The 18826-nt window shown below is 50.0% G+C and overlaps 1 protein-coding gene across 1 annotated transcript in view; it reads left to right on the top strand.

The window, feature by feature from the left end:
* robo3 (roundabout, axon guidance receptor, homolog 3 (Drosophila)) overlaps nucleotides 1-18826 on the top strand; it is an 87322-nt gene that overhangs the window by 34627 nt on the left and 33869 nt on the right. The window contains 5 exon segments of the mRNA XM_042343889.1: nucleotides 12907-13064; nucleotides 13470-13590; nucleotides 14285-14423; nucleotides 14597-14724; nucleotides 16258-16269. Coding sequence (XP_042199823.1) covers nucleotides 12907-13064; nucleotides 13470-13590; nucleotides 14285-14423; nucleotides 14597-14724; nucleotides 16258-16269 — 558 coding nt within the window.

Below are 18826 nucleotides of genomic sequence, written 5' to 3'. Positions count from 1 at the left end.
AACAGATCTTAAATCTCTAATTAGAGCTCGTCTGGTTAGATGTGAGATCAGAAGATGTTTCTTCACACAGAGGCTTGTGAGGCATGGAATGTTCCTCGTCAGAGAGGTCCAGGGATCGAATCAAGTTGGATTTTAAAGAGAACACAGATACGTTTGGCTGGTGGGAAATGTGAAATCTTTGTGCGAGGATGACATAGTATGGCTTAACGCTGAGCAGAGGAGAGAGGGAGAAGGAGAAAGGGAGCGAGGTGGAAGGGGAAAGAGGAGGGAGAGAGAGGAAGGGGAGAAACGAAAAGCGAGAGGGACAGGAAGCACAGAGAAAGACAAATGATACCCTGAGGGAACAACAATAAAAACAACAAATGACATTTACACAGAGTCTTTCACATTGAGAGGACATCCCAAGGCGATTTGGACCCGAGCTGGGGGTTGGGATCAGGAACGGTGGAAGCAGAGAGATCCCGAGGGAAATATGGGGAAAGGAACACAGTAGAAGCCAGTTCTAAGCAGGACATTTGCCGGGGTGGGCAAAGAATTTCAACTGAAGATTTAGGGAATGAAAGTGGAGCATTGTGAAGGGAAGATATGGGCGTGTCTGGTATCTGCATTATCAGCGAGACTGCTCAGGTCTCAGATAAGTGAAGAGTTTCCAATTCTCACCGATCTCTAACGACTCATGAAATAGCTTTTCATCCATTCCAGATGATTGGATTGGACTCGCCTCCTGCGCTCTCTGCTAATCAGTTCTGCTATTCGGCGGCTGATGGACAGGTGACAGCTATAAGCTGCCCCTGGTTCTGTACGCTTGCAGCTCGCTTGTCCCTTGCAGCCTCTGCCAATTGATTAGTTTGGTAATCAAATAGTGGATTGATTAAAATTCTTTCCCAAGACTTCAACGCCCCAACCCCGCTCTTCCCTCTGTGACGTCCCCTTATCTCACCGCCACTTCCTGCTTCATCTGGGCCTCCGTTATCTTCCCCTTTGTCTGACCTCGAATATTCAGATAATAATTATAATAATAATCCTTGCATTTGAGACAGCGCTTTATCACGTCTTCGAGACGTCTCAAAGCGCTTCACTAAATGTACTGAGGAGTGAATTGACTACTTTGTGGGCAAAACCTGGCAGCCAATTGCGCACAGCAGCGTCGCATAAGCAGTCGTTGGAGTGAAGTGACCAAATTATTATTTTTATAAAGGAAACTCGCCTATGGTTTTGCCCCAACCGGGAATCGAACCTGGGTCCTCTCACTTGTAATTGATAATCTGACACCACTAAACACCTGATGGAATATCTTTCAGTTAGCGCTGTAGTCAGTGTGTGTATTTTGCATGAAGTCCATGATATTGCGTGATATTTGCGTGATACATCAATCACTTTCCCCTGTTCTGAGTTTCTGTATTTGTTTGTGAACGAATGGTTTACATCCATTCACCTTCATTCCTGTTAATGAGAGGAAGATCCTGGGAGATCTTTCTTTCTATGAAAGGCGTCGATTTTTTTTTTGCTGCACTTTTCCTTCGTGAACATCTTAATTTACGCCAGAATTAATTTTAAATGCACTAAACATCAGAGCAAATGCAATTACAACGTGCAGGCAATTGTGCAGCGGATTATTTATGTTTAAATTATTGGCGTCGCCTTGTGTGGGGGGGAAATGTGAGGGGTGATGTGGGGGTGGGGGGGGGTTGTGGTGGGGAGGGAGGGGGAGCATTGAATGGAGCTGGAAGGGCCCTGGAATCGAATGGCGTCATGCGGAATGAGTGCCCTTGTTCAGAGGAGATTTGTGGCTGTGGTTTTGTATGGGTTCGCCCTCAGGCAGTCTGAACTTATTCTCCGCAGTCATACTGGGCTCCGCTCTCATTAACTGGGGAAGGCTTTGATGTCCAGGGCTGGGGAGTCAGCGGTGGAGGCGAAGGGAACAGATGCTGGGAAGCTCGCACGTACAACGTGTGTCTATTGTTCAGGCCAGCTCCAAGCCTGGGATTGTTACTGCTCTCCGCTGGAATGTCACTGTTTGTCTGGCCCGGTTTGATGTCCGGCCCGTTAATTAAGGGTTCCTTGCTCTCAGGGGGCTGGGGCGGAGAGGGAGTGGGGGTTGGGGGGTTGGAGGAGGCGGGCGGCGATGAGGGAGTTGTGGGGAGAGTCAGTCCTTCACTTCTATCTGGTAATGCGGAGCATGCCAGCTCCCAGGGGGGTGGGCGACCATCTGCCTCTCTGTCCCACTAATGAAGGCCTGTTGCTGGGACAAAGACACATATTGATCCGTGGCTAATATTCACACGTGGACTGACCTTTCTGATGCGCTGTCTCACACACTCGCCTGGGGGGTGTTTGGTTGCCTCAATGGGCTTTAATTCGAGGCATTTCCTTCACTTCTGAAACAGGGGCTAAGACCAGCTGCGGAGTGTCCACAAGCTGAAGACTTTCCTCCCGCCCTCTGATATATAGCAGCGAGTACGGAACCTCAGTTTAAACATTCATCTCTTAGGTCTGAGTTCTGTAATGTAGTGGTTAGTGTGCGCTCGCCTCGCAAGCGAGAGGACCCGGGTTCGATTCCCGTGCAGGGCGTTAGACAAGTTTCCTTACTTCTACACACGTCTGTTTACCTGAACGTGCATAAGTAGGAACCCGTTTGTTAGTCGATTGGCGGATCGCTTTCGGGGGGGAGCTAATAATCCCTTCAAAAATAAATGAAATAATAATAATAATAATAATTCGGTCACTCAATCCATGACTGTGTGTGTGAGACACTCACTGCTGTGCGCAATCGGCTGCCGCGTTTCGCCCACAAAATATACACAGTCAATCCACATTACAGTGTATCCTGTGAAGCGCTTTGAGACGTCTCGAAGACGCGATAAGGCGCCGTGTCAAATACAAGGATTATTATTGTTAACACTGAGCCAGCAGCAGGTACAAAGCCTCGGATTAAATCTTCATCTGTTAGGTCTGAGCCCAAACAGTGTAAACGCTGCTCATTGGCCGCCGGAGCCTGGGATCGGGATTGTTCGTGTCCTTTTGTCATTGTCAGCAACAGAAGACCCAGGGGACCCCGGGGGCCGGGGGTCAGAGCCATCACCTGCCAATAACTAAAGTGCATTGTGGGTAATTGTAAGTCTCTAATCTCTAGTTAAACGAACGTATTTCTGATTATTTCCCCTCCCCTCCTCCTGCTGCCCCCCCCCCACCCCCTCTCCCCGCCGCAGAAAATCTGCTGAGCATCTGGCTGATATATTGCGTGCGACAAGTCGGGAGGTGTGACCTTCACCCCAGTCTCTGCCTCTTAAGATTTGATTAAGATAGTCTTTTTTTTATTGGAAGCGCTGAGGGCTCGGTTGATGGCTGAGGGCATTTTGGAACTTGTTGATGTTCAGGCGTTGCTTGCGGTCAGGCTGTGCGTGTGAGACCAACTCTGGAGTCCTGTAGGGTAGAGGTTAGAGCGCTCGCCTCACAAGCCTGGTTTCGATTCCCGGGCGGGGCAAAACCTTAAACAAGTTTCCTTCTGTTTACCTCGCAGTGAGTAGGGATCCGGTTGTTAATCGATTGGCGCATGGCGTTTCCAGTCTTTTTCCAAATAGAATTGGTTGTGAAGAGACACTGAGCTGGATGCGAGCCAGCTCATCATAATCATCCTTGCATTTGATGCAGCGCCTTATCACGCTGTCGAAGCATTGAATTAGAATTAATTAATTGAATTAGAGTTTGGAGCAATATCAAGAGAGATGCAGTCAATAACACATGAGGGAGAACGGGAGAGAGAGTTACTGAGTCCAACAGTAGAGGGAGAACGATTAAGATCAATAAATATACAAAAGTTGTTTACGCAAAGATCATTAACACCAGCGAACTTTGGGTTCTGTGTTTAGAATAGGAAATTCCATTAGCAACACAAAGGCTCAGTTGGTAGCACTCTGCTCTCTGATGAAGGCTGTGGGTTCAAACCCCACGTCAGAGCTTTAAACTCACATTGCAGGCATCCAATTCAGTGTTGGGAATGCAAGCGAGAGGACCCAGGTTCAAGATCCAGGTGGGATGAAGCGTTAGACAAGTTCCCTTACTCCACACACGTGTTTATCTATTAGGAAATAGGAACCCGGTTGTTAGTCGATTGGCACATCGCTTTCCCACGGGTAATCCCTCCCCCCAAAAAACAATAATTTATCGAAGACACGATAAGGCGTTACATCAAATGCAAGGATTATTATTATTTATGTAGCGCCCATGACGCAGAGATGCTGTGGTGGGAGACGGTCGAGTGAGGATTCTGGAAGGATGAGATAAGTGGGCCAGAGGGTCTTCTTCGCTCCAATCGATCCTGTGATCTGCTGTGTGGTGAACTCGCAAGCTGCTTTGAAGCTTGCAATGAATATCCTAAAAGGAACAGGTTAACCGGAGGTCAAACAATGGCCGAGAGGAATCCTAAACTTCAATTAAATAATGAAATCAGACCCAAAACTGGGAGCCAAGGTTCAGCCGGAGATCCCACTGATTGGGCTGAAACATCTCCCTGGGAGGCCTCAGTGCTGGTCCTTAAATCAGCCTTTGCATTGAATCAGGTATTAATAGTCCCTTGAGATGAAATCACTTCATATAAGACTGATCTCTCTTTCTCTCTATCTCTCTCCCCCTCCTCACCCACCCCCACAGGCAGCAGATCCCAGCAGATAAAAAGGAAATGAGTACATTTGTTTTGGGGGGTGGGATGTCATGGTGAAATTCCCAATGGAGCATTTTTTTAATTTGAGGCTACTTTTCCGGGCCCCCAGGCCATACAGAGAGAGAGAGAGAGAGAGAGAGACCCTCAGTACGTCACTGACTGTCCCTCTGCCGACTGCGGAGTTTAACAGGAGCTTGGCTTTGTTGGCTGTGGAGGCAGAGTGTGGAGAGGGCTTCACTCCAGAGGGTACAGAATCCGTTACCACAAGTGACTATCGAGGCCGGATCAATAGAATCGATCAAGAGGGAATTGATTAAGCAGCTGAGCAGTGCAAACACTTCAAGCGCTGTGGAGACACAGAGAAAGAGAGAGAGAGAGAGATGGGAAATGGGATTTAATAGAAGGGAGTTTCCCCCTCTCCTGGTGTCCTGGCCAACAATCCCCGGAATAAAATTGATCACTCAATCCATGGCTGTTAGTGGGACATCGCTGTGCGCAAATTGCCAGTTTTGCCCACAAAATCCACAGTCACTGCACTTTGCAGTATATCCTGTGAAGCGCCTTGAGACGTATCAACGAGGAGATCAAATCCTATATCAAATGCAAGGATTGTAATGATTGATTATTACATGGTATTTAACCTCTCAAATATAATGCAAGATTATTATTATTTACTTTGTGCCCCCCACCCCCTCCCCGGAGTCCGGAGGGGCGAGTGCGGGGCTTGTATGGAATGTACATATCTGTGTCGCTAAGTGATAGAGCACTGTGTCGACATGACACACCCCAAGTAGCCTCTCTGCCTCTTTAATTAAAACTGTGGCGACTGGCAGGGTGATTGACGTCCACCAGAGCAGGCGAACCATGGCTCGGTTTAACGTGTCTTCACTCCCAACAATTTCAGTGATAATAAGCCTTGAATCTGATACAGCGCCTTGTCATGTCGTCGAGACGTCTCAGAGCACTTCACTGTAAAGAGGAGTGACTGTGTATTTTGCGGGCGAAGCACGGCAGCCAATTGGAACCTCAGTTAAAGTCGCATCTGAAGGACGGCACCTCCGATAACACAACACCCCCCCCCCCACCCCTCACACACACACCCCGCAGCCCCACAGCGCTGCACAGGTGTCTTTGAGACGCACGTGAAGATTGTTCGAGCGGAGCAATTGGGGTCTAACTGCCGCGTTTCACCCACAAAATACAAGTCACTGCACTTTAGAGTACATTCTGTGAAGCGCTTTGAGACGTCCCAATGACGTGATAAGGCACTGTATCGAACGTGAGGATTATTATTAGTAGTATTATTATTCCGTGGCTGTGTGTCCAGTCAATGTTCTCCCTGTTCGATGGCGAGAGGCTGCGATTGGGGCTGAAATGTCACCTGTAGCGTGGCCCACCCTGGGAGGCTTTATTAATTTAATCAGCTCCCGTCTGGAGACGACATCATTAAAACGATTTGGGATCCCGTCTGAATCCACAGCCCCCCGAACGGCAAGAGACAGCAGCTGGAGTCAGCCATCTCGAAGGCGGTGCTCGTAACACGCCTGCTGTCTCCACTCTTTACCGTGAATTACACACGCCCCGTGTCCTCCTGACAGCAAACAACATTGCACTGACACCAGGCCATTAAAAATTAAAATCATATTTACCCGTCAGGTAATTTAAGCCCCTGTCAGACGCCGTTCACTCATTAAAAACCGGGGACATTAATCAGAGCGAGGTGCTATCTGCTTGACAGCTCCATGACATTAGCTCAGAATTCTGTCTGCAATTCTTTCTAATGAACAGTTTAAACGCTGATCGGATTCCTTTAACTGCAGACAGCCCCAGCTTCCACTACACATGTCCTCGCTCTGCACGGTTATTCCTGGCAGTATTGCCAGCGACGTTTGATGCTGATTGCAAAGAAGAGCCTCGCTCTCTTTATAGCCCCGTAACGCGGGAATGAAAGCGCTTCACGCGTAATTACTCTCGGGTGTAGTGACTGCGAATTTCTAGGCAGCCAATTTGCACAGAGCAAACCACTACCCACACACACACACACACCCCCGCCCCCCCCCCCACACACACACACACACAAACAGCCGATTTTATGTGGGGATTGTTGGGCAGGAGGTCAGGCGAAATTCCCTTCTCTTTATTTGTTTGGAATCGTGTCTGGGATCTATAACGCACACCTGAACAGGCAGAGCAGACAACACGTTGCATTTACACAGCGCCTTTCACGTGATGAGGACGTGCCAAGGCCCTGGACTATGAGGGGTTTGCACCCGAGCTGGTGGTTGGGATGAGAGAGGGTTGGAGGGCGGGGACGAGGGGGGAGGAGGGCTGATGACTGAAGGCACGGTCGAAAAGGAAGGTCTTGAGATAGGCCTTGAAGGAGGCAAGGGAGGGGCTCAGGGATGGAGTTTCAAAAGATGGGGGCAGAGAGGCTCAAGGCCCGACCACCGAGCAGGTCAGTTGCCTGCAGAGGGTAAGGGAGCGGGCAGACTGGTGGAGGTTTAAGAGGTCGCAGAGAGAGTTAGGAAGGAGCAAGATCGTGGAGGGCTTGAACGGTGAGTACATCAGAAAGCCACGCTCAGCCGAGTCCCCCAATGCCCACCCCCGCGTTGAATTCCTACCCACCCTCCCTGTTCTCCCTGACAGCGAATGGCTTCTCATGTGTGGCGACAGAGTGAGACGACTGCAGCCCGAATGCCAACTTCAGGGCAGAAAGTTACGGAGGATAGAATCATTGTTAACACGGAATTAAACCCCTCGAACCTCCCCATTTTCTGCCAACAGCTGAGCCCCAAATGAATTGGCTGCACCTCAGATTGCGTGCGGGACGGGCTGGTCCAGATTAGCTGCCGCGCTGGCAATTAGAGCCCCGGCTCTCGTTCCTAATCAATTCCTAATTTAGCAGCTATCCCCAAACACGCACACTGTGAGGGCCCCCAAGCCTTGGCGTTTGAGAACCTGCGCCTAATGCTCTCCGGGATGAGGTGATCAGCCCCTCCCGAGAGAGAGAGAGAGAGAGAGAGAGAGAATGTGTAGTAGACACTGGGAGGTTTTGACAACAGCTTGGCTTTTATATAGCGCCCTTCACACGCCGGTCGGTTCACAAAGTCCTGTTACGCCCGTGTTTTTTTTCCCCCCTGTAAATAAACCAACAATTTAAACACATGGAAGAACGCTGATTGTATTTAGAAGTACTTAATTGTATTCAGTTACAAGTGTTTTAACTGTATTTGGATGTGTAGAGGATCGGTATGCGGGCGTGCGAGTGAGTGTGTGTGGGTGTGAGTGCGTGTGTGTGGGTGGTGTGTATGGTGTGAGTGTGTGTGTGTGGGTGGTGTGTATGGTGTGAGTGTGTGTGTGTGTGCGAGTATGTGTGTGTGAGCGCCCTCATTTTCATGGCAGATAATGATCCGTCACCATGTTCAGTGCAACATCCACCACATGGAGCAAGTGAGGAGGAAGTTATGAGGACCAGACCTTGTTACACTCCACTTGTCTTTCTTCAACAGAAAATAAAAATGCTTTGTAAGAAAAATACACACACACAGGGCGGCGGCGGTGGGGTGGGGGGGGTAACAGGACTTTGTGAACACCCTGTACACGGAAATCTCAGTCTGGTTTCGAGACCCTTAAGCACGGTGATGGGTTTCCGCTCGTGTCGCAAAAAAAACATTGAAAAATTCCAAATCGATTATTTTGCGAGGCATTTCGCCCTTTATTCGAGGTGCTGCGACTTGCGAGTTCCTCTCCTTCTGTGTTCTCAGCACACGGTCACGTTTACTCTCAGCTCCCTTCCCATCTGTGCTGCTCACCGGCCTTGCTGGGTGGCGTCCGTCAGCAGATGGTGATAATTTGCTTCTTGCTAAAGCCTTTATTTGTTTAGCGCAATCAGTTCCTTGTTTACTGTACGTGCTGGAGTGTGTCAGGCCCCTGACGGGCCTCTTACAAGAGCTGGCCCAGATGTTCCTTAAACGCTGCCCGACGACCCTGTTTGCTTGCACTGACCTTACTCCCAACCTCTACCGATAATGACCCCCTCCTCGCCCGTCCGTCTCTCTCTCTCTCTCCGTCCTTCTCTCTGCCATCCCCATCAAGATCTCTTCACTGAGGCCCATTAGCCGTCAAACCGTTTTGTCTTCTCCTGCCTTCATTTCTCTTTAGGACTGGGTAAGACAAATGGTCTGAAGACAGGCTAATTGGCCTCCCAAGTTCGTACTGGGTTTAATGGTCTGTGTGGAATTTCAGGCCTCAGCTCTCTTATCTGCGTCCGTAGCCTTGAATATTTCCATTTTGTCTGTCTGTGCGGGTGGATGTTAATGATTCCACGGCGCTATTTTCTCTCCCAAGTGTCCTGGCCAACAATCCCCCAGATAAGGTCGTTCATTAACTTCATGCCTATTTGTGGGATAATGTTCTGTGCAAATCGACTGTGCGTTCACCTACAAAACACGTAGTCACTACACTTTTCGGTAAATCCTGTGAAGCGCTTTGAGATGTCCAGCGGTTTGGGACATCCTCCCGATGTGAAAGGCACTATACAAATAAAATATGTTGTCGTTGTTCTTGTCCTGATGTGAAAGGATCTATATGAACTGCAAGGATTATTACTAGTGGTAGTCGTATGATATTATTAGTATAATTATTATTAAAATCCTTAGCCTCATAACCTGTCTCCTCACCTTCAAAACCCGTTGAAAACCTCTCTCTTTAGCCCTGCATTTAGTCAACATTTCTAGCTCCCGTCTTCCCAAACCTGCTCGGTGATCCACACATTGTCGTTGTAAAACACTTTGAAACGTTATCTAACATGAACGGTGAAATATGTTCTCTTCCCACCTCACCGGGGTCAGAAAAAGGGAACCTGACAGCTTTTATCCCAGGTCCCAAATACAGACGACTGCTTAACAACCGGGAATAGTCTAACCTCCCCTCTCCCCCCACCCCCCACCCACCTCGAAGCAGAGTGTAAGTGCTGTCTGTGCTCAAGACAGAGAGAACCAGCTTTGAAACATTTACACACAGTAATCTACCATCTGCGTCAAAGTGAAAAATGCCTCTTAAAAAATATTTTGGCAGCTCTTCAGCGGCCTGTTAGACACTGACAGGATGAGAGTTCCTACCAGAATCAGCCAGATAACTAGTGATTAGCTGCTATTCCTCTCCCAACACTGCCTCCCCTCCTCCAGGTCTGCGTTGAGTGGCTGTGGAGGATGGGGTGGGATGGGACAGTCGGTGCTGTGGATTTGGACGCGAATGGTCTTAATTGGCCCGTGCGTTTTCTCTGTGAAGGAGGTTAATGGCCTTGCAGGCCCAACGCTCCCGAAGGAACAGGCTGCCCTGCAGCTCATAGCAACTGGTTTCACTCAGGTACACACCACAGCTGTCTGGGGAGCGAGAACCATGGAGCAACTCTCAGTGCTGGAGCGTCTCTCTCAGCCCCGTGGCACGAGCCCTCCTTGATATCTCCCAGTTTGACCTGCGACTCTGCGGAGAGGAGGACTAAACCCCCTTTCACTTCCCAGCCCAAGGCCTTGGTTTACAGATGCGCAGGGAGTGTGTTCCCGGCCCCACAATCCTCCCCATTTAATGGCTCATTCATTCACCTCTTGGCTATTTTTCAGGACAAAATGGCTGTCACTTGTGCCTACAAAAAGCTCTCTGCATTTCGCAGCAATTGGCTTTTGAGATGTTATGCTATAAAAGTGCAAGTTCCTTATATATATATATATACATATATAGTCTTTTGATATAAGATTATTTTGCTTTTCTTTAAAATTACCCCCCTTTGTTTTGGTTCCTGATAAAAGTCTCTACTGCTGTTCTGACCGTGAAGAGATACTCTGACACTTCAGAAACGCTGGAATCAAACCCATGAAACAGCTATATAATATGTTAATTTATAATATTGACAACAGTGTTAATAGTAATCATTAATGATATGTTAAATATAACATGTATCTGTTTCGCCCACAAATACACAGTCACTCCGCTTTACAGCGCATCCTGCGAAGCGCTTTGAGACGTCTCAACAACGTGATAAGTCGCTATATCAAACGGTAAAATACGTTTTTTGGTGAAATTCCCCCCGAAAGTTGGAAAAAAGCCACAAATTGATATTCACAAACAGAGACACAACTGGTGTACCGAATCCAATTTAACCGAATTAGACAGAGCAGTCACCACAAAAAGCAGGAAATGGGATTAGAAGATCAGTAAAAGACCGTTCAAATTGGGTTGTACTCATAAAAAAAAACACCCGGGGATTTTTGGGGTGTGTGGGGGAAGGGGGGGGATTTTTTGCGTCAATAAATCAAGGTAGAATTTGATACCTAATAAAATAACCTTCAACAACTCAAATGAAAGAGTCAGACAGGAACAAAACTTATTGATGAGTGTGGTTATTGATAAATAGAGAGATGATTAATCACACCGACTGCGTATAAGTAACCGGTGCAGATAATTGCACATCACTCATAATACAAATTAACAGCAGCAGTAGATTTGTACAGAGCAACGATCCCCACACAGTCATGAAGTGAACAGCCAATTTTATCTGGGGTGGTGGGGTGGGTTGAGGGTGGGGGAGTTGAGGGTGGGGGGGGTTGAGGGTGGGGGGGTTGAGGGTGGGGGGGGTTGAGGGTGGGGGGGGTTGAGGGTGGGTGAGTTGAGGGTGGGGTGTTTGAGGGTGGGTGAGTTGAGGGTGGGGGGGTTGAGGGTGGGGGGGGTTGAGGGTGGGGTGTTTGAGGGTGGGTGGGTTGAGGGGTTGTGTGGGGGGAGCAATTGTTGACCTGGACACCGAGAGAGAAATTCCTTTCACTTCTTGAATGCTGCTGTGGGATCTTTATCGTCCACCTGAACAGCCAGACGGGGAGCTCGGTTTAACGTCTCATCCGAAGGACGGGGTCTCCGACAATACAGTGTTCCCCCGGTACAGTACAGGAGTGTCAGGCTGCACTGATCCCAAAGTCTCCATGTGGGAGAAAGGCAAACTCGCACAGGATCACGGGGGAAACGACCTGAAAGGCAAAACGAACTGACTCTTCTTTCTAGAGAGGCTGCAGCTCAAACCAGCGTTGGGTAACTCCTCAATCAAAGGCACAAAGAACAATAGCTCGCTGTCCCAGCTTTCCCAGGGGACGTCTGGCAAAGTGTCCAATAGATGTAATTAATTGCTGGGCTGCCCATTGCTGTAATATATGCTGGTTACAAGCCATGAATCCACTTTAATCCTCCGAATGCTTTTTTGACTGTGTGCCATGACAGGTTTTACTTTGGGTAATGAATGTTTGCCTCATCCATCCATCTGATCGGGAATATTCATTAATTCAGAATAGCAGAGGGTAAATTGAATTACCGATGCAGGGTTGGAATCAGGGTGCTGTCACCTGCCACAGACTGCAGGAACGACGAACACACAGGCAGATCAAGGGTGGACGGGAGACATTATACTCGCTAATGGAGCTGTTTGTTTTAAAGCATGAATAAATAGGCGAATTACTGATAGATGCTGATTAGGTTGTTTCTGTAAGCGAGCAACAAAACCTGAAATCGCTTAACTTGCCGTCTGCCATCATTTCTGCTCGGAGACGCAGAAAATCTCTTTTCTCAAAGAATTTCGGTCTGAAACGCTGACGTGTTTCATGGGCTCGGACCAACCTGGATAGAATGAGACTAGAAAGTTTTCTCACCTGAATTAGACTGTGTGTGGGTGTGTGTGGGGGGGGGGTATGTGTGTGGGGGGGGGAAGGGGTGGAGAAGGGGTATCGTGTCTCTCTGTTATTTTTCCGAGGGTGTGGTGAGGTTGGACAGAGAAACCTTTGCGACCCACGTCCAAAGAGATTAAAAGACAATCTTTGCCTTTGATATTTGACATTGTGATTATTATTATTATGTTGTCGAACCATCTCGAAGCACTTCACAGGATGCACGACAAAGTGTAGTGACTGTGCGTATTTTGAGAGCCGACGCAGCAGGCATATTTGCAGCCCGGCGACGTCCCACAAACAGCCGTGGGGGATTGTCGGTCAGGACAGCGGGAGAGAGAGAGAGAGAGAAACAGAGAGAGAGAAGTTCCCTTTTCCAATAGCGCTGCGGGAGATCTTTAACGTCCATCTGAACAGGCAGAAGGGGCCTCGGTTTAACGTCTGATCCACCAAATGTAGCCCACCCCCCCCACCACCCCCTCCCACCCAGGTCCCGAGAGAATTGCACTCTCCCGCTAACGGCGTTCCCGGTTCTTTCCGCAGTCCTGCGGGATGATTTCCGCCAGACGCCCAGCGACATCGTGGTGGCGGCGGGAGAGCCTGCGGTGATGGAGTGTCTGCCCCCCCGCGGCCACCCCGAGCCCAGCATCTCCTGGAAGAAGAACGGAGCGAGGATCGACGACAAAGAGGAGCGGGTGACGGTGAGCGAGCGAGCGAGCGAGGGAGGGAGGGAGGGAGGGGTGGGGGGGAGGGGTGGGGGTGAGGGGTGGGGGTGAGGGGTGGGGGCGAGGGGGAGGAAGGACCCTGTTGTCGTTGTTATTGACGCTCTTTGCCACACCCCCCGCTGGAGCACTCTCGGACTCGCACCACTCGCGCTCTCTGGTGCACAGTTGATGTTAGGCTGACAGTTCGGTGGATTGAGTCTCCCTTTAACCTGTGAAGGAAGGTTCAGGTGTGTGTCCACTCGGCGCTGTGTCCGGACGTCAGGGACACCTGCAGATGGTTTCAGGCCTCTCTGACGGTGCCGGGGATACAGGGAATCTCTCTCTCTCTCTCTCTCTCTCTCCCCCCCCCCCGTGCTGACCTTCTGGCAATTCCTCCCTCAGATCCGAGGAGGGAAACTGATGATCTCCGACACCAGGAAGAGCGATGCCGGGATGTACGTGTGTACGGCCACCAACATGGTGGGCGAGAGGGACAGCGAGACTGCTGAGCTGGTTGTGTTTGGTGAGTGAATGTTCGTCCTCTGTATCCTCGACGTGAAGGGCGCTATCGAAGTGTAATTTGTTGCTGCAAAGTCAAATCAAATTTCTGGGCCTCAACTAATGAGATCCGGGCGACACATACACACAGGGAGAGAACACACGCACCCACACGGGTATGGACACACATCCATAAATGCATGTAAAAAAACATAGGTTTAACACGCACATAGTCATGCATGTTTGGACCTGCACACACACACACACACACGCACACAACCTGCACAGGAAGCTCTCCTTTGGGAGGCTGACTGACCTAAGCAAGTCCCTGTGTGGTGAGGTCTGTCCCTCGCCAGGTGAAGGGGAAAGGGTTTGAGCCACTGCTCTGTAAACATCACTGGGTAAAGAAACACTTCCTGGTGTCTGTCCTGAAATTCCCCTTCACAGCTGCAAACCTCTTGTTCTACCGTTTTGACACTGATGTCAGTATCGGTGTGGATTTCGGTTTGTCCCCTTTGCCTCGCTCCCTCCCTCGCCACCTTCAAGGCTCGTCTCGAGACCCTCCTCCTTTACCGCGCCTTCGGTCACCCACCTCTCCTTACCCTCCTTGCGCTCCACACCACTCCCCCTCCTGATCACAACCCCCAGCTCGGGTCCAAACCCCTGACTGTCCAGCGCTTTTGGGACGTCATTTGTTGTTGCTGTGGTTGTTGTTGCAGAGAGACCCACCTTCACCAAGCGGCCAGTGAACCAGGTGGTGCTGGCGGATGACACAGTGGACTTTCACTGCGAGGTCCAGGGAGACCCTGTGCCCACCACTCGCTGGCGCAAGGAGGAGGGTGAGCTGCCCCGTGGACGGTAAGCGCTTGGAGAGAAAGAGAGAGACCCTTTACACCCTTCAACCTCACAACCGCTCAAAGCCCTGGACGGCCATTACTGGACCCCAGAAGCGCCATCTTTGCGCAGTTGTTGTTGTTGAGTCTTGAGTTTTATTGTTTTTTTNACTCTGCTCCCATTTCGTGCATCTCCAGGTTTGAGATTCAGAGCGACAACACTTTGCGTCTCGCCCGGGTGGGCAGCGAGGACGAGGGGACCTACACGTGTGTGGCGGAGAACAGCGTGGGCAAGGTGGAGTTCTCAGGCACCTTGACCGTGCACGGTAAGGTATTCATTCCGCCATTGACACCCGCTCGGAGTTTCCCGGGTGGGAGTGGGAGGAATTTGGAGGGAGGGAGCACCAGGAACCATTGCTCGGCATTCGTGAACGGCATCGGGGGTGAAGGTAAAGTGGTGGCCATGGAGAGGGGGGGGTGGGGATATTAAGCCTGGAGTTTTTTTTTAGTGGGGGAGGGTGAGGGAAGGCACACTAATGCACTCTTGTTATAGGTTGACCTTGGTGTTTCATTTACCAGCGGTGTGATAATTGGCACATGGCACTGGGGTGGGTGAGGGGGGGGAGTGGAACCACTACTCTTTGAGCTCAGGAATAATGCCAGTAATTACAGACTCCCCCCCCCCCCCCCCCCACTCCCTTTCAAGTGGAGTGGATTGTGCCGGCAGCTGGAGCCCACTTGAGGTTGGAGTGGGCTGCGAGTGGAGGCACTGGGAGTTTGTGGGATGGATTTCCTCGCGTTGGGCAGGAGAGACGGGAGATGTGGAGTGTGAATTAGATTCAATTAGAGGGTCAGCTCGGCACAGAACGGTCTGATTGTCTGCAAGGCTTTGCAATAAAGGAATGATAGCTGAGAGCTTAATGGTACCCAGGAAGCAGATGGACCAGACCGCACCCCCCCCCGCCTTCTCTCCTCGTGTGAAGCCCCCACTTAAAATCATCCTTACAGTTATTGCTCAACGCTTCCTCTTGTTATTGTGGTTGACTGCCAGGCAACCTGCATCAGGCTCCGCCACTGTCAAGCGCTCTGGGCCGCTACCCTGCTTCAAGCGGAGCTGTTGAGTGCCAGCTGCTGTTGTTGCTGTTGTGGCTTACCTGGTCAGGGCTGGGGGGGTGGGGGTTGGAGGGGGGTGCCTGCGATTCTGATCATCTCATTGTTCTGCGGCTTGTGGATGTGAGTGAAACATAAATTTGTTGAAATATGATGCGAAGCAATTGGTTTTGAATAGCGGGTGTCAGGGGCAGTATGGAGAATAAGATAGATATCTACAGGGACACAGCGGATGCCATTAATCACCAGGACAGAGGTTGATGGGGAGCTCTGCTGGGCTTTTGACGTGTGGTATCCATCATGGCTCGTTGCTGCCCTGACACGACCCTTTATATACTTTTAAAAGACGATTATGACGCGGCTTAATGCGGGGGTGGTGAGGAGGGGTTGAGCACGTTCAGTCTCTCCGCTTTCGCGAACGAATGGCTCTTCATTACATTCAGTCTTTCTCGGTCGCCCGTGTTTACATTTGCCACCTCCACTGGGTCTAAAATGTGCCATTGGCAAACTGCAAAATCCTGGAGAGTACGGCCAGGTTAAGGTGTGAATGTTGCATATTAGAGCCCCCCACCCCACCTCTCTTCACCCCCCTTCCCCTACCCCCTTCCCCTCCCCCCAATCTGTGTATCACTTTCCATAATGAAGCCGAGAGTGACTGACGTTGCCTTTGTGTGTATAATAATCATTCATGAATTTCCCTTAACATCTCATTCTTGTTTTTCTTTCATGTTATTTTTTCTCCTCTTCAGTCGGTCCATTCAGTGAGTATCCATTTCACCTCATTCATTTCCTCGTGCGTGCATGCCATCCGGGCGGGCGGGCGGGCGAGACGAGATGCTACTAACCGGTGCTTGTGAGCGAGGCTGGGATCATCCTGACTTCTTAAAGGAAATCCTGCTATAAAGACGTGACCTAAGTTTCACTGCTTTTTCTTAACCAGAGCGCGTGTCTGACCCCTTGTGTGACCGTACTCTTATTGGTGAAGTCTTGTCTGTACATGAGTCCAAAATGCGCTGTTTTCCGACAGCGATTTCTTCTCCAGGACTCCCGGTTGCAAATGGTGCGCGCTTTCCGGTAACTAGTTCGCCAACCCAAATGGAACTTGACTCTGATACAATCCGCAGAAGAACGTCTTTATAACGGTCTTCGGTAGAAGGCTGGTTTGGTTATAGCACGAGCGGAGTGTGGATTTCATTCAGTGCCCATGTGTGGTCCCGTGCTTAAAAAAAGGCTAATTTTCAGGTCATCGCGTCACCACTGACATTACCTCCTGCTCCTTTCCCCTTCTGTCTGTGCTGGTGCTCGCGCTCCCTCACTGGAGCTCTCCACTCTAACCCCATTCCCCTGCTCTCTCCCCTTTAAATATTATTTGTCCTCAAGTATTTATCAAATTGCCTTTTAAATAGCCTTATAGACTCGTCTTGAAGAGTACGTTGTGGTGAGGCAGGCCATGTTCCAGTACTCCCAGTTTATTTGGACTTGATCAACGCCATAAAGACTAGTGGATCCTGTGTATCCTGCTGCTGCTTTGCCCAGCGAGCCTGGCATTTGCACTTCCCCTTGTCTGCGGTTTCAAATGGTCTAAAAATAACCTGGTATTTTATTGATCCAGACAGGACACTGAGCCTCCAAACCACAGGAAGTTGGAAAGAGACTAACTTCTTAAAAGGACGTTTGCTATTAGAACTGAATTTGCCTCAAACTGGGGGAAAGATTCCTGTTGTCCAGAGAATTCTGTTCTGAAATACCTAAAAATAGACCTCACTCCCTTCTCCCACTTTTCTCTGGTTGCCGTCGTTGAGCCGTCTCTCGAGGAGTTTCACAGAATATACTGTAAAGTGTAGTGACTGTGTATTTTGCGAGCGAAACGCAGCAGCCAGTTGTGCACGGTGTTGTCCCACACCCGTGGGTCGTGGACTGAGTGACCCAAATGTATTTTTTGGAGGGGTTATTACCCCGGAAAGCGATCCGCCGATCGACTAACAACCAGGTTCCTACTTACTGCTGGGGAAACAGAGGCGCGTGGTGTAAAAACTTTCCAAAGCTTTCGCATTGCCCCGGGAATTGCGAGGCGAGCTCCCTAACCACTAGGCCACGGCACAACCTTCTGACCCAGAGGTGAGAGCTTTAGCGACTGAGCCAAGTGATGGGTCGGTCGGGGCTGTCTGCTCAGTCCTCTCTGGTGTGCTGGTGACAGCCAGTGGAAGATTAATGGAAGGGAGAACAGATTGGAGACTGAGATCGACCAGCGTTCACAGAAAAGCCTTTCTCAAGCTGCTGCTCGAAACCTGTCAAACAATTAATTCAAAGAGATGCAATCTGGGCTGGCATCGCGGGTTGAATTCAAAGGAGGCTTCGCAGAGTGACTGTGATGTGCCCTGATTTCCCCAGCAATGTATTCCAATCCTCCTTATCTGGCTCCGCTCATCTCTCACCAGAAATTGGAGCGTTCTTTTGTCACACGGAGGCCATTCTTATCTTCCGTCTCTTTGAAGTGGAGATGGTCAGGGGCTGGGATGGGATTGCTCCACTGATAACTGGTGATTCACACCTCTCACACTGCCTTCCACTTCACCGTCTTATCATCCGGGGGGGGGGGGGGGTGGCCTGACCATCAGTGAGAACGTTAATATTCCTTGTGTCTGACGTAGCTCCTTTTCACGTCAGGAAAGCGACGTGATAAGGCGCTATATCAAACGCAAAGATTATTGTCATAAAGTTAACAGACAATTTTATCTGGGGATTGTCGGTCAGGACGACGTGATATCCTAAGCGCTGTATGTCTGCCGAGTCTCTTTTCGAATAGTGCCACGATTCCCGTCCACCTGAACAGGCAGACGGGATCTCGGTTTAATGTCTGATCCGCGGAGGGGAACCTGGGATGTGCCTTGGCTGCCCGTGGGAACAGCTTTGCCTGAAGGCCAGAGATGAGCTATCTTCATATCTGCAGCTTCATTAACACAGGACCTTAGCTGATCAACATAAGAATAAGCACCTGATGCTCTCTCTCTCCTTCTCTCCCTCCTCCCTCAGCGGCTCACTTTTCCCCCCACCCCCGCCCACCCATCCCCCTCCTCCCCATGCCCCCCTAGGCTGTGGGTGGGGTCGTTACAGGCTGATGATCGACCGCAATTAGCATTTGTGAGACATTCCCTCCTTTATCTCTTCGCTGCTCGCTCTCAGCATCATCTGTAGCAGCAAAATTAATTAGCGAAGGGATCAGCCCCCGAACACATATTTCAGAGGACAGCCAACAATCCCCTTGAGGGGGGGGGCGGGGGGGGGTCTCGATGCAATCTGCTCCATTTCCCCTCATCA

Source organism: Callorhinchus milii, unplaced genomic scaffold (assembly GCF_018977255.1).
Source record: "Callorhinchus milii isolate IMCB2004 unplaced genomic scaffold, IMCB_Cmil_1.0 Scaffold25, whole genome shotgun sequence".
Taxonomy (NCBI): domain Eukaryota; kingdom Metazoa; phylum Chordata; class Chondrichthyes; order Chimaeriformes; family Callorhinchidae; genus Callorhinchus; species Callorhinchus milii.
The sequence above is the reverse complement of the archived record's forward strand: the minus strand, read 5'-3'. Positions and strand labels throughout refer to the sequence as shown.